Source organism: Solea solea, chromosome 16 (assembly GCF_958295425.1).
Source record: "Solea solea chromosome 16, fSolSol10.1, whole genome shotgun sequence".
Taxonomy (NCBI): domain Eukaryota; kingdom Metazoa; phylum Chordata; class Actinopteri; order Pleuronectiformes; family Soleidae; genus Solea; species Solea solea.
The window spans coordinates 10322712-10337492 of NC_081149.1; the positions used below are offsets into that span (position 1 = coordinate 10322712).

Consider the following 14781-nt stretch of genomic DNA (forward strand, 5'->3'; position numbering starts at 1 on the left):
GTAGAGGCACGGTGTCGGAGAAAGGAATGCACTTCCAATTTTTCAAGTTGCAACTGAAGCCAATCCACTGCCCCCTGTGCCACCTGACTCCCTGTCCTCACCTTCAGCATGGGCACTGTCATGGCCAGCTGGCACAGTCATGAAACCTATCTCTGGGAATGCTTTAGACACTCGTATGACATCACATCCGTCCTGTTAAAGAGTTCAGTCACCACTGGTTCATTTCTACAAGGCATAGCTAACAAGTTGATTTCTCAGCTCGTACTCAGCTCTGTCTTTCCTTTGCGTTGTTTTTTCAGCCCACACACACACACACACACACACCCCGTGGTTGCAAACCTTCTCGTCTCGACTTTGTTTTTTAAACCCTTTGAAATGATGCTGCTTCTGTGCTTGACTCTGGGTTTACTGCGTGGTGCCATGTTGTCCACATGGCCTCTACAGCTTGTAACGCTTCAGTGTGTAATGTTACCATATGCCTTACATGTTTTCCAGGACTAATAAAAAAAAGCATAACAAAATAAAACGTCAGGAGATGAGCTCTTTTATTTCTGTGCCCATTCTAAAAAGAAATAACAGATCTTTCAATTGTTCCCTTAATATTCATAAAACGACACAAGAACAAAAAATATATACATATGCATACGCACTTGCACACTCAACAGTATAAAATGCATCTTTCAAAATGAGCTGTATAGCACAGGAATGTTAGGTATGTTTTTAAATAATGGAGAGATTAAAAATCCCATTTAAAACATAGATTATCACTTTACCTTTAAAAATATACAGCTGCAGTAAGAGAATTAACTCCATCATCTAAAAAAAAAAGGTATTAAGTCTATAAAATTATGTAAGAACTGATTATTCTTGCAACTGGGCCAGTCACTCCTCTATCCCAAGGGTGGTCAGGGCCTGGGACAAGCGAGTCAAGTAATTGGAATCCGGGTAACCACTCCTGAAAGAGACGCAGAACAACGACTTGCTCACCTCACGATACGTCAGTTTGTCACCGTTACCTCATATTGCTGACCTCACTCACCCTGCTTTGCCTCCGTGTAGACTGGTCTTGTGTGGGATGCAGTCCCAGGTGACCCGAGCGGCTGCGTCTTTGCCCGCCACTTTGAAGGTGAGTCCCAGTCTGAAGGCTTTCTCCATCCTGTGCAGCAGCTTTCTCGCCTTCTCACAGTCGGGAAGGAAGGCTTCAAACACGCCCCCTTGAAATGGGTTTCCTGGAGATGGGTGATCCCTCTGGTAGGACAGAGAGGAAAAAACACAGTCATAAACAAAGGCTGGAGGTATTACCATACATAAGCTGTGTTATTGAAGCTCAATTTGATGGTGTCACCCTGTGCAGCGGTGCAATGTTTGCGAAGGAAAGCTCATGCAGCGTGTTGCTTTCAGATCGCAGCAGACCAAGAAACAAATGCACCATTTCCTACGCAGCACTACAATATCAGTGAAGTTGACCCTAACACAAGTTAAAATGAAATGTAACATGTTATTAGTCCTATGTGCAATATAACGCTCTCACTTATATGTGCACAATATCTCATGTGCAATCCTGTTTTATTCTGATACTTAATGTATATGCTGTGTAGTGTCGTCTATTTGCATAACCTTAATAGTCATTATCTTCTATTGTACATTCATAGATGTGTAAAATGCACGTTTATTTGGGCTGCAACAATTATTGTTTTTGTTTTTTCAATAACTACAATACACGTTCTGATTTTTCAGCTTCTTCAATGTGAATGTTTTCTGGTTTCTTTGCTCCATATAACAAAGAAATCATAAAATGTTTGGTTTGTGGACGATACAAGACATTTGAGAACGTTATCATTTCCAGGTTTGGATCAACATTTTTTTCAATATTTGCAGATATCTTAAGGACCAAGCAAGTTCTTGAATGAATTGATTATGAAAATAATCTTTAGTTGCAGCCCTCATGTTTATTATTTATTACCATTACTGTCTTTGCTGCTGTGGCACTATAAATGTCCCTATTGTGGGAAATAATAATTATCTATCTTGTAGTAGGGTTGGGCAATGTGAATAAAAAGGTTTACGATTAACATTTTCAAATAGGTCAGTATCGCTAATTATGATAAATGTCAGACAAATAAAGACTGATTTTTGCTTTTGGGTAAAAGTTATTGAAAACCATAAATTGTAGTTTTTATGGGCAGAAAACAAATATTTCACATCTGGCAAAAAAAACCAAACTGATTACATGTGATAAACCTCCATGTTCCATGCGGTGCATAAACATTATACTGATATACTGTACAATGAACATTACAATTGGAGAAATTGATATTGTTAATTAATATTATTGATATTGCCCTATTCTCCCCAGGCTAACACTTAATGTGCACATTCTGTAAAAGGCCTCTATCAGAAACGATGTATAAAACTCACCCCTTGGACACCATCGGGGATGCAGTAAGTGATCTTGATGACAGTGTCCTTGCTGTGACCAGGTAGGCTAATGTGTAGCTTGGCGTGGCTCATGTTGCCCTGGATGCCCTGCGGCATTGGCTCTTTTTCGTGACACACTCTGCAGTGGACGTGCACTGCGGCCAGACACTTGGTGCACATGGTGGCGCCACACTTGGTTCTCCTCACCGACGCCCCATTGTCCCCACACACACAGATGAACCCTGTGTCTCTTTGGCCTGACCTGGTTTCCATTGGCGGGTGGTTATGGATCTCTCCTCGCCTTTCCTGCATACTGTCCTTCTGGGTAGTCTCATGAGCTGTCGCTGACCCGACTCCGTTCACACGTCTTAAATTTCTGTCACTTCCTGCTGTAGATAAGTTGACAAGGGTTTCGGTTTTCTGTCCATCCATCTGCATTGAACCAAGGTTTTTTACTTTCTCCTTAATGACAGGATCTTTTCTCACTAATGGTTGGTTGACAGGTCCATTCACAATCTCTGTCTCCCCGAAGTCCCTTTTTTGTTTGGTTTCTCCTTTCTCCTTTCCACCAGCGCCCTCTGCTTTGTCCACTTGGCTCTCTGGCATCGCCTGGGATTTACTATTGCGATGTGAAATAGCACTTTGATCTTCACTCATTTGTAAAGAAGTGGATGGATTCCTGTTGGAGGTAGAGGGGCTATGGGAGTCTCGATGTTGAGGCGTTTGGGCCGAATCTCCAGGAAATACCTCGCGCAGTGTAGCGGCTACTTTAGAACACAGATGTATTGGACCAAGAAGGTACAAAGTATCTTTCAAAAACAATAACGTAACCTTCTTGAAGCGGCTACGCACTTCAGTACAGCAACTCTGTAAAGTTTCGTCTGCTGGATCGGTGATCCCCAGGTCTGACAAACGCAGCTCGTGCACAGAGAAGTCGATACTAACCAAATCAACCTGTTTCTGTAAACCCAGCTGACATGAATTGACTTTAAACACATCTGTTCCACTTAAGGTGATGGTCACGTCTCTACTACCATGTGGGTGGTTTTCTTTTATCTGGACATCAGAATCGGTTGTAAGGCTGTCCACTCGGGCGCTGTAGGCTTTTCTTATGTGCTGCCACATCACCTTGGAAACTTTGATCTCGGCACTATAGACATCTGGGTTCTCCTTGCCTGTTTGGGTATTGAAGCTGGAGGACCTGCCCCTTGTTCTGACGGTAGACTTGCTAGAGTCGTCGTGACTCCTTTGACTCAACTCAGCCTTCTGCTGCAGTGTTCCTGAGAAACTACTGGCTCGCTTCACTGTGGGTGCAGACTCTGCTGCAGGAAGTGTATTACGTCCCGACAAACTGGAGGGAGTAGTGCTGTCGGGGGACGTAGGGATCTTGGGCCAAACATCTATTACATTTGACTGCAGTGATGTTATATTCTGCATAACTGAATTCTCAGTATCTGCTCTCCTGAACAAGATGTCCCCTCCAGTGTTTTGGGGTTCCTCTCTGGAGAATCTTTCTCCAGAAATCCCTGCTGCTTCGGACAGGACGTGGTGCCCTAATATTGGCCCAGTGTGTGTTAGTCGACCAGAAGACAGACGCCCCCGTAGGGTGAATTCAGCTGGTTGATTGCCTAAAGTAGTCAAACCTGAATCCTTGAACCGAGCTGCAAGTTTACACTTTCTGGCTCCTTCAACACTCCTCTGATCCTCCCCTGACCTCGGCAGTGGGTCCCTATCATTGTCCAGACACCCTTCGATGGAGGACACTCTCACATCTTCAGCAGGACTTGAATCATATGTAGAATATCGAAGAAGACTGGCTACATCGTCTTTCTTCGGACTCACTCTGTCGTGTTTTAGAAGAAGGGTTTGCTTGGCTTCAGACACGTCACTACTGCTCCCAATTATGTAAATATATTTGTCATCTTCATTCAGAAGCAGCTTGGGTAGTTGGACCTTTAAGCTCTGTACCACCTTTTGCAGTCCTGCACTTGAAGAAGGCAACAGACTCTTCGGGAGCTGATCGTGACGAATCTTGCTCTCATTCTCTTGGTAAAGCCTGCTAATTGCCTTGTGTGCCATCTCCAGGCGCTGCTGCTCGTTACCACTCTTCCTCCCTGCATTTGTAATTTGTAGAAACAGAGTAGTCAACCCCTGGCTTGTCAGGTCCACCACCTCAACACCGTACTGACTGAGGATGAGTTGGTATTCCTGGGAGCAGTTTTTCTGCAGGTACTGGAACATGTCCGCATCCAAAATCAGTAAAAAGTCCTCTTCTGATGTGGCGGGACGCCCCAGGTGCTGCAGATCTGCACCTTCAGCTTGGCCAATATCTTGGCTGCCATCATCGCAGTGTGCCAGGTCACTTTGTGTGCTTGTGTTGTACTCATATGACAGACTTTGTTCTCTTTGCTTATGGGGTTTCCTGCTGTGATTTCCTGAGCCCTGAGTATGAGACTTCTTTGCCATCTGAAAAGACCTGGAGCCAGTGGGGTCAGGTTGACATGAGCCTTTGTCTGCTGATAGTGGGCCAAGTAAGTGAGCCAGGGCAGCCTGGACCTCGGTGTAGGTACCACATAATGTACAAATGTCTTCATTTTCAGAGTTTATCTGGACATCAGGGTGGCTCTCGTGGAGGCTTGTCAATGCCAGAAGTCCCCCAGGAACCTGACTACACTTGACGGTTGCAGCTAAACTTAAGACGACCTAGAATTATAGAAGGAGACAGACATTTTACTGTGTACATATATAAAACATGTTTTAATATGTATTGTAGTTAAATACATGCTAATTAAACATACCTTGTCTGGCCCTGGGCTTTCATGCTGCTCTGTCACAGTGAGCGTATGTTTCTTCCCGTCCACTTCCAGGATGTGCCGGCTCTGTTGAACAACTCTCTGTGCCACTGTGTGAGAGGGGTCACCAGAGGGAAATCAATCTCAGTCCGTGAAGCATCCTGACTTAGCGATTTCACCATTGGCCACTATACTGACTTGCATGCCAACATTCCAGCTCATTGTAAATCAGTGGTGACAACCAATGCGGTGCAATAACTTAGTAGTAGTTTGAAAAGGGTTGCGGGCAAAGTTTGGAGTCTTTAAAGTTAATGAAACATTTTATGTTGTGCCGTGAGACCTGTTTTTTAATGTACTTAATAGAGTGAATATTATTCTTCAAAGAATACCCTTCTTATTGGCGTGGGGAAAGGGCATTTATATTGCAAAGCAAGTGCACAATTAAAAAAAGAAAGCACACACACACCCCACACGATTCATATGCATAGAGGTGCACACAACATGACGCTGCTGACCTTCACGTTCCTCAAAGGCGATGAGGGCAGACACAGAGATTGTCTTGACAATGGCGACAGAGTCCACCTCCCCTCCTCCGTTCTTGGCTCTCAGGAAGTGGATTTGAAGCTTGTCTCTCAGTCTGTCATCTTCAATGTCTGTGGGCAGACCACTCACCCTGACGGTCCTGCCCCGCTCTGCCATCTGCTGGGAGAAACGCAATCACTGCACTGCTGTGAGGGACTACACTCTCAGGGGGATTACAGGCAGCAACGCAGGGATCTCATAAGTGTGTAGACAAAAAAGAGAGAGTGAACATCGATATGATCATACTGCTGCTGCTGATGATGATGATGATTTATAACAAAGCCTAGAAACAATGGCTGTTTTGAGAAGCTGCCATTGTTGGTATCAGGGATTCCTGCAAAAACCCCACCCTTGCAAACAGGGACAAGTACATTTTTGATAATATCACACCCTCTATTGGGGTTTGTGGGACACTGCAGCAACATAAAAAAAAAATGTTTTATTTCAGCTGCCATTATCTCTCTAATGATTCAAGTGTCTGCCTGTCCTGGCCAAAATACGGGTACTGCACTAGTTCTTTCAAGGATCGTCTGTCTGTTCTTTTGTCTGCGGTTCTGTCTGTCTGTCTGTCTGTCTGTCTGTCCCAAACACTTGCCTCAAAAGCACTTTAATGCCTCTGATGGTTGATGAGACAAAGTGCCATGCACATGATGCTGAGTCAGGTGAAGCCAGAGATGCTTGGATGGCGAGCGACAAAGTCTGTCTGCCATGTGTTTGGGTCCCGGGCTGGTTTATAGAAACTCGCCCAGCAAAGTCAGTAGAAAAAAAAACTTGGTAAATGGTAGCATCATTTTCAAAGATTCGATAAAAGGAAAATATGCATTTATCTGTGTTTCCATCAACCGTTTTAAAGCAAATATTGGGAGGTAGTTAACCACAGACGGATATATGATTGTGTTTTATTGCTGCTTTAATTCATTTTGTTAGTAATATTTGCTTCTTGCACCAAGAAATGTTGTGTTTCCTTATCACTCCACACATTCCTCTTTTCCCTCGTAGTGTCTGCCATTTCCACTATTTTCCCAGTACAGCAAAATGTGATGGTGGGAGGATAATTTCAGTTATGTGATTTCGAAAGGACCTCGTTTTTTAATTTTTAATTTGCTTTTCCATTGTACGGCCGGCTTTGATAAAGCAAAAAATGCCTCTAAAAAAATAAATATAACCACCATTAGGGGAAAATTACTTGTTTCAAGCTAAATGATCTGCCAGTGCAGAAAGTAAATGGCACTTGTTAAGTTTTCTTGAAACAGAAAAAAATACCTTGAAACAAGTCAAATTATCTTAAGTATCTTCAGTCTTAATAAGTAAATAAGTCCCAAAAATTGTGTGATTAGATAAATACACTAAATTCAAGTCAGTTACACTAGTACAGACTTTCACTTTTTGCAGTGGAGCCTTCAAAAGACACTATTCGAGATTCAAGAATCAACAATACTTTATTGTCCTTATGCATACATTTGGTCACTCTATGATACAAAAGACACAATACTTTGAGAACAAGCACACTATAGATGTTTTGGGTGACAGTGGACAGAGGAACACTGAATCCCACTCTCTCTCTTTGCTGTATAAGTGTGTTGGTTGGAATTCTAGACTTAAACATTGGCGGATATTAATTTACAAAGCTATTCTCAGACTTCTCCCCTCCTACCTGTTGACTTTTATCAGTCACAGGAGGCGCTGAATCCTGTCGGCTTTGCTCTCAGGATATTCTCTCACTGTCTGATCCAAGGGTGAATTGTGAAAAAAGAGGCTTTTATGGTTTGCTGCTCCCTTTGCCTGGAATGAACTGCAGAAAGATTTAAATACTTAAAGTCTTGTACTTCTTCACTGGATGTTTTCGGCAGAATGCTGGACGACTTGGAGGCAAACACATCAGTCTGTGGGAAGTTCTAGCTGATTTATGGAGGTTTATGATTCTGATTATAGTTTGTGTATAGTATGGATGAATGGCTGCTGACTGTTGTAACTGTCGCCATGGATGCCTCATACAACCACACAAAAACTGAACTATCTCTTTAATTCTCTTCTTACTCCTATGTTTTATATTTAACTGTATCTGGGGGGGCTTTAGAGCTACAGGGAAATCATGTGCATACACATGAACGTTAAATGTGCAAATGATCAGTGAAGTGCGCAGATTGTGTTTACGCCCCTTTATCCTCCCCCCTTCCCAACTGCAGTTTGTGTTGATGGCAACACATCAACAAAGCACAAACTCCACCAACGGCAGCATTTATTTATTTATAACGTTTTTTTTTCCCCTATGTGGCTTTCCAAATAATCGATATTTAGTGATAACCGGTTTATATTTTTTGGTCAAATGTGTTGATTTCCTCTTAACTCACCCTACAGAGTCTGACTGTAGACTAAATGTAGATACGAGAGGAAATGTGAGCAGACGTTGAGGAGAAAGAGTCACAAGAGTCACAATCAGAGCCGACGAGGAAGTGGCAGAGAAGAATGAGAACACACGAACACATCTGCTCACATCTACCGACGGACCGTGTGTGTGTGTGTGTGGACGCGACGCTGCTACGATTCTGTCACAAACCACGTCTCACATGTGTGAACATTACTGACCTGAACGAGTGTTCGGCGGCGCTTTCTCTCAAATCTTCCCCCGTCAAACCAACCGTCACACTTTACAAGCCACTGCGGGAAAAGTGAAACTAACTACACACTCAGTCACTGCCGCGTGTTTCCTTATATGTGCGCCAGAGGGCGCTCAAGTGCGGCCTGTGCGTGTTGTGTGCATTGTTGTAAACCAGTTTCTACTGCTTTATGAACCGCAGGGAAACGTTGGAGGTCAGTTTGAGTGTTACACTACAGCTTTAATTACAAACCTTTACATTCACAGACACAGAAAACATAAACAAACATTTAAACAAATGAATGAGGCTCTTGAAGAAAAAAATAGGCATATATGGATAAAATAAAAGTAGAGTTATACATTATCCCTTTGATGCCCTTTGATGTAGTCGTACCACACCAGATTCACATTTAAAAACAACCAGGTGCTTTACAAAGTAAAAGGCATATAATATATATTTATAAACAACAACAATAATAAAAAATGGTAGTGTCCGTGTTGCCTATTCTCACCCTGAAGGCCAAGGAGAACAGGTGGGTCTTTAAAAGTGATTTAAAATGTTCAATGGTTGCATTATTTTACGGCACATCTGGACTTTTGTTATTTACAGATAAATCCATGCACCTCTGCACCTTCATGGCTTTGCACAAGCTTCAATCATTTGCACTCTGCTCGCATTTATTGTTTATGACTGGATTGTTCAGTTGCATTCTAATATTTTTAAGCCATACTCTCTAAATAGCTGCAGTTATGTCGTTATATTTTATATTCTTATCCTAGTATTTAGACATATTTCCCAAAAAATGTTCACATGTGGCCCTAATCGTCTTCCATATCTTCTTAACAGATGTGGAGGATGTTCATATATTTATATACTGTTTATTTATACTGTATATTTTAGTACTACAAAATGTAATTGCTGTTTATAGCCAACCTATTATAACACAGAATTATAATAACCTAGTCCTTCTATTGTTTGTGGAAATTAATGAAATTAAAAAGTAACCTTTGTGAAAAAAAGTGACTTTAAAATAAATAAAACAATATTTGGATTTCATGTAGTTTGTGCTTGAGAAATCCTGCCTGGCATACAGTAAATATGTGGATAAGAACAAGTTTTGTCGGGTTTGGGTTGGTTTTCAATATCACACTTGATGTAAGACATTGGATGTAATTTGCAAAATATTAAAACACTTTTATTTATCAGCTTGATCTCTAAATAAGAGGTGTTCACTTTGAAAGAAGAAATTAAAATATATATAAAAATATAGTTAAAAAAAAACGTTTTGTTTTTTTTCAAAGGGACAAGGAACCACTGCAGAAGGTCTGAAGAGCCACATGTGGATCCAGAGCCACAGGTTGTAGACCCCTGGTATAGGCTATAGCAGGTTAGTTTGGACTTTATTGTTCACAATGTAGTTTAAAATTCAGTAAAAAAAAAAGTTTTCTTACAGACAGTTACATCCATTTAACAATGTCATTCAACAATTTAATTGCATAATTTCTTTCTTCCTCTTTTGTTGTGAATCGTGGGATCATCATAGTATAGTATACATACAGAATGGGTCCACTCATACTCCCAAACCAGTATGTTGCAGTAATGCCCCTTCCTCACTACATTGGACTCGAACTGCAACCACCATAGAAGAAGAGTCTTATGTTTTGTCCAATCAGAGGGTCCATTGCTTCATCCAGTGCCCATGCGCACAAGAGGAGTCACTTCATGTGTGTTACGTTGTGTCCGGTGGAGGTCACAGACATCTGAGATAAACCGAGGTTAGTAGTCACATGCAGTGGGGATAACTACTTGTAATGTCAAAAGTTTGTCTACCATAACTAAGAAAAAACACAGGAAACGCTAGTTGTACGTGTTATTCGTGGACAACGTTGTAGATTTAATAGAGTCTGTGAGACAAGCTAACATGCGCACCCGGTGTGCTATTCGGACTCGACAGACACGATTAGAATGTTCGTTTTAATGTGTATTTCACGTGTTGAAAGCGGTTGTTGGTTTTTGTCATTTATTGTAAAATGTGTTCTAACGCGTGGCGAATTTAGCACAGGTTGCCTCACTTCACAGCTAGCTGGCTTACTAATGCTAGCTTAGTGAGCTAACACCCGCAGCCTTGGCAGCAGTCAGTCCAAGGCCACAGCCTTTCAGCTGTCAGTGGAAAGTGTGGCTTTATCCTGGCTTTATATAAACACCGCAACGCACGATTAGATGATTGATAGTGGAGAGGAATAATGCTGGATTAAGTGCACTCAAAGTGACCGTCTCCTCTTCCTCCTTTGCTTCAGGTTGCTGTCATGGCTAAGCTGTTTGAGTCTATTGGGAAGTTGGGGCTGGCCCTCGCCGTCGGTGGAGGTGTTGTAAATTCTGCTCTTTTCAACGGTGAGTGCAGGATGGACACCTGATGCTGATCGAACACACATGCACTTAATGCTTCTGAATCCTAAGATGTATGAATTTGTTGCTTGTGAACTTGTCCTCAGGGTTAGATACCGACACATGCAGAGGTTATGTTGTCTTTTCTCTTGTGTTGCAGCAGATGTAGAAATAAATTAACTTAGAAAGTAATTGTTGTAGAGGGCACTAGCATAGAAGTCAAGGAGGTAGCAGCCTAATTAGCCTGTTGTATTAGCCGATGTCCGCTGATACATTTTAAAGCCAATATCTGCCAATGCAGATAGTTATAATAAATAATAATATTGTGCATCACAAGTTGATGTATTAGATAAACGTCTTGTTGATCAGTCACTGATGCAAGAATTCCAGAAAGAATAGCTGCTTTACTTTGCATATATTCCTCTCTCTATATATATATATATATATACATATATATATATATATATGTGTGTGTATGTATATATATGTATATATATATGTGTGTATATATATGTGTATATATATATATATGTGTGTATATGTATATATATATATTTATATATATGTGTATGTATGTATGTGTGTATGTAAAAAATATTATTATTATTATTATTGAATATCTAAGTAAGTGATTGTTGGGCACACAAAACAAGATGCAGCAAATTTGGATTATGTTGAGAGTTGTTTGACCAACTGGCAAGCTGGTTTTAAAATTAATTTATGGTGAATGTTTTCATTAGTTATTGCCCTGTTTTTCATCAGAATGTTGACATTGATCGAATAATTGATCAAGACATAATTGTTATATTTCTCAAATGTGAAAATGGAAAATTAGCAGCACTAAAAATTGCTCTTTCAGCATAGTTATAGTTAATTTATCTTGCTCCTGCTAAAACTAAGTAGACATTTTGTCAACACATACAAGCTCTTGAGACTTAAGTCAAGAGACTTATAATTATTGAGTCCAACAAAACATGAAGTTGATCAATACTTTGACCACTAGTTAATGGAATCCTCAATCGACTTGTATGGCTTTCTGAACTGAAAGATGCTGAAATTATTAACTTAAGGTTCAGCGTTCCCATGTGCCTAAAGTGTTTTTAAGGTTGGTTTGGTAAAATTAATGAATATATTAGCAGCAGCCCTGTAACAGCAGGCAGCGTTTCAGGAATATAATTCACATGAAAAGTTCTCAACATAACCGTTGCAGATCAGTAAAAACCTGTATGCTGCATACACAAACCCCATTGTCATAGAGATTAATCGTCTGTTTTTGTTCCACAGTGGATGCAGGGCACCGGGCTGTGATATTCGACAGGTTCAGAGGAGTGCAGGAAGCCGTTGTTGGTGAAGGAACCCATTTCCTTATTCCCTGGGTTCAGAAGCCAATCGTCTTTGATTGTCGTTCCCGTCCACGCAATGTGCCTGTCATCACTGGCAGTAAAGGTACACCAATGAACTACTTAAGTGATGCTTTTTATGTCTTTTTGATCCTGCTAAATCTACATTGATGCTTAAAATCACTTCTGTATGTGTTTTCGTGTCAATATAACTGGCTTTTTTGATATCTTGCCATTTAATTGTATCCCAATATAAGAGTTCTGTTTACAAATGGTTTGAAAATGATTTAAACCTTCTACATTCTATGAACAATTTATTAATTTAAGGATAAACATTTTAGGCTAATGTGCACAGTGTGAGTTAACTCTGAACCGTTAATTCCACAGATCTGCAGAATGTAAACATCACACTACGTATCCTCTTCCGGCCGGTGACCAATCAGCTTCCACGAATCTTCACCAGTATCGGTGAGGACTATGACGAGAGGGTGCTACCATCCATCACCACAGAGGTCTTGAAGGCTGTAGTGGTGAGTGTTGGTCTAAAAGAGACTTGCAGAGAAACATGTTAGGATTTTAGAGAATGAGCTGATTAAACTGACATGAAAACGACCATGTGTCTCTTTTTCATAGGCTCGGTTTGACGCTGGTGAACTCATCACCCAGAGAGAGCTTGTGTCTCGGCAGGTCAGTGAGGACCTTACAGAAAGAGCCTCCACCTTTGGCCTCATCTTGGATGACGTTTCACTGGTAAGAAGAGGCAGGCAACTTTGGTGACAGTGTTCACTTTATATCTTTGTTTTGGTTTTTAACTGGAGGAAATATTTGTCATGTGTTCTTTCAGACACACTTGACCTTTGGCAAGGAGTTTACAGAAGCTGTTGAGATGAAGCAGGTGGCTCAGCAGGAGGCCGAGAGGGCTCGTTTTATTGTAGAAAAGGTATTGTTTGTAACACCCAGATCCCTACTTTTAAGTCTATTTAAGACTTTGATCAGTCTGTATTTGGGGGAAAGAATGAACAGTTGAATTAGCTTTATTTGTTTGTCCTTTTAGGCAGAGCAACAGAAGCAGGCTGCCATCATCTCAGCAGAAGGTGATTCTCAAGCAGCCTTGCTCATCGCCAACTCCCTAATGGAGGCTGGTGATGGTCTGGTAGAGCTACGAAAACTGGAGGCGGCTGAAGATATTGCATTCCAGCTCTCCCGCTCCCGCAACATCACCTACCTACCCTCAGGACAGGGCACACTGCTCCAGTTACCACAGTGATAAAATCTTGCCACATGTTCTCCCCACTGTTGCTGTCTCCACCTGTTTCGTGGTTGGAGGATTCAATAAAGGATTCTCCCAACTTAACACACATTTCTCCCACTTGTTTTCTAACCAATTCTGAACTGGGCCCTGCCGCTTGCGGCAAGGTGGAGACAGTGAGGGGACCATTTTTGAAGTCCACCCACGTGTAAGGAAATGGAAATTGGCTATTTGTTCCCTCTGTGTTAACCAACATACGTATATATAGTGCTTTGTTTTGAGAATTGACAATGCAGTAAATTCTGCTAATATTTGTCTTTACTTCATTGTTTCAGATACACAGCACTTAATATGTGGAAAGCAATTGTTTTTCACTTAAAGTTAAAAGTGATTAATTACCAAGTTAATGTGCTGGAATGTTTTATCAAATAGTTCCAACTATATTCAAATCTGTTCTGAAAGGCTGTGCTTTGAATTCCCACTTTAAACTGACCTCTGAGGATGTATTCATTCGAGTTCTGTTCTGTTTCTGGCTATATGGATTGAGATGATTGAAAAATATATCTGCAAATTACAGCTTTATTAATGATATTGTCATGTCCATCTGGAATGTGCCTGTTGGAAAGTAGATAATGATCATTCATTCTCGACTATTGTCACTGTCTTTAGTTTCATGTGGAGACGGTAGCCCCAAGTTTCACAAATGGCTCGGCTTAATAAAATTGTCTTTCTACCCAGTCGTCATGTTTGTTTGAGGCAAGACCTTCGGTTGTAGGGTGTGATCATAAGTGTCACCACTTGAGGGTGCTTTATTACTAATTTTCAATTAAAAAGGAGAAGCAGACATGCATCATTTATCATTGCTCCCCTCACTACTGGTCCATATCATTTCAAAAGACGTTCATCTGATGGAAGTCTTTTGTTACATTGCTCTGCTCTGTTTTGTAATTGCTTCCAATAAAGTAAGTCTATAATAAAAAAGACGTTCATCTGGCACGAGTAGGTTTTAGTATTGGTATAGTATCTATACAAAAATCAACAGTTGGAGGTGAAGCGTCAATGATATTAAATATAATTCAAGATAAAATGAAGTTATGTAGTGTAACAAAACACTATATGGATTATGTAAACTTGGATTTAAAGTACTCATCCACAAGCAATCATTTAAGTCTGAAACAGATGTAATAATGTCTTCATAATGTGTTGATAGAAATAAGTAGTTGAAGTCTTGCAGTACTAAATTCAAATTTTGCCTGACATTTTATGTCATATACTCAACTGAAAGATGCTTATTCAAAAAGTACTTCAAGTCAAATTAAGGCCCATGGGTGGTTTCCCACCAAAGGGCATTCCAGCTTTGAATAAAACTGCCCAGGTTTAAATAAAGCTGGGCCATGTTTGTTTAAAAATTGATGTGG

General features: G+C 40.8%; 2 protein-coding genes across 3 annotated transcripts; one reads left to right on the plus strand and one right to left on the minus strand.

The window, feature by feature from the left end:
- Positions 1-528: 528 nt before the first annotated feature.
- On the minus strand, positions 529-8536 carry si:busm1-163l24.3 (uncharacterized). 2 transcript variants are annotated; one of them, XM_058652691.1, is made up of 6 exons: positions 8379-8536; positions 5726-5909; positions 5217-5320; positions 2419-5121; positions 1040-1248; positions 529-955 (listed from the first exon to the last, which is right to left on the minus strand). In XM_058652691.1, exons 2-6 carry the CDS (start codon positions 5907-5909, stop codon positions 883-885), a joined length of 3273 nt encoding a protein of 1090 aa, XP_058508674.1. In that variant the 5' UTR covers positions 8379-8536; the 3' UTR covers positions 529-882. The 2 variants fall into 2 exon arrangements, with proteins under 2 accessions (XP_058508674.1, XP_058508675.1); XM_058652692.1 differs by lacking the exon at positions 8379-8536 and adding an exon at positions 7447-7600.
- A 1488-nt stretch (positions 8537-10024) lies between these two features.
- On the plus strand, positions 10025-14096 carry phb (prohibitin). The gene is made up of 7 exons (XM_058652493.1): positions 10025-10164; positions 10687-10780; positions 12059-12220; positions 12502-12644; positions 12748-12864; positions 12959-13054; positions 13169-14096. The coding sequence occupies exons 2-7, from the start codon at positions 10696-10698 to the stop codon at positions 13379-13381; spliced, it is 816 nt and encodes a 271-aa protein (XP_058508476.1). The 5' UTR covers positions 10025-10164; positions 10687-10695; the 3' UTR covers positions 13382-14096.
- Positions 14097-14781: the final 685 nt, after the last annotated feature.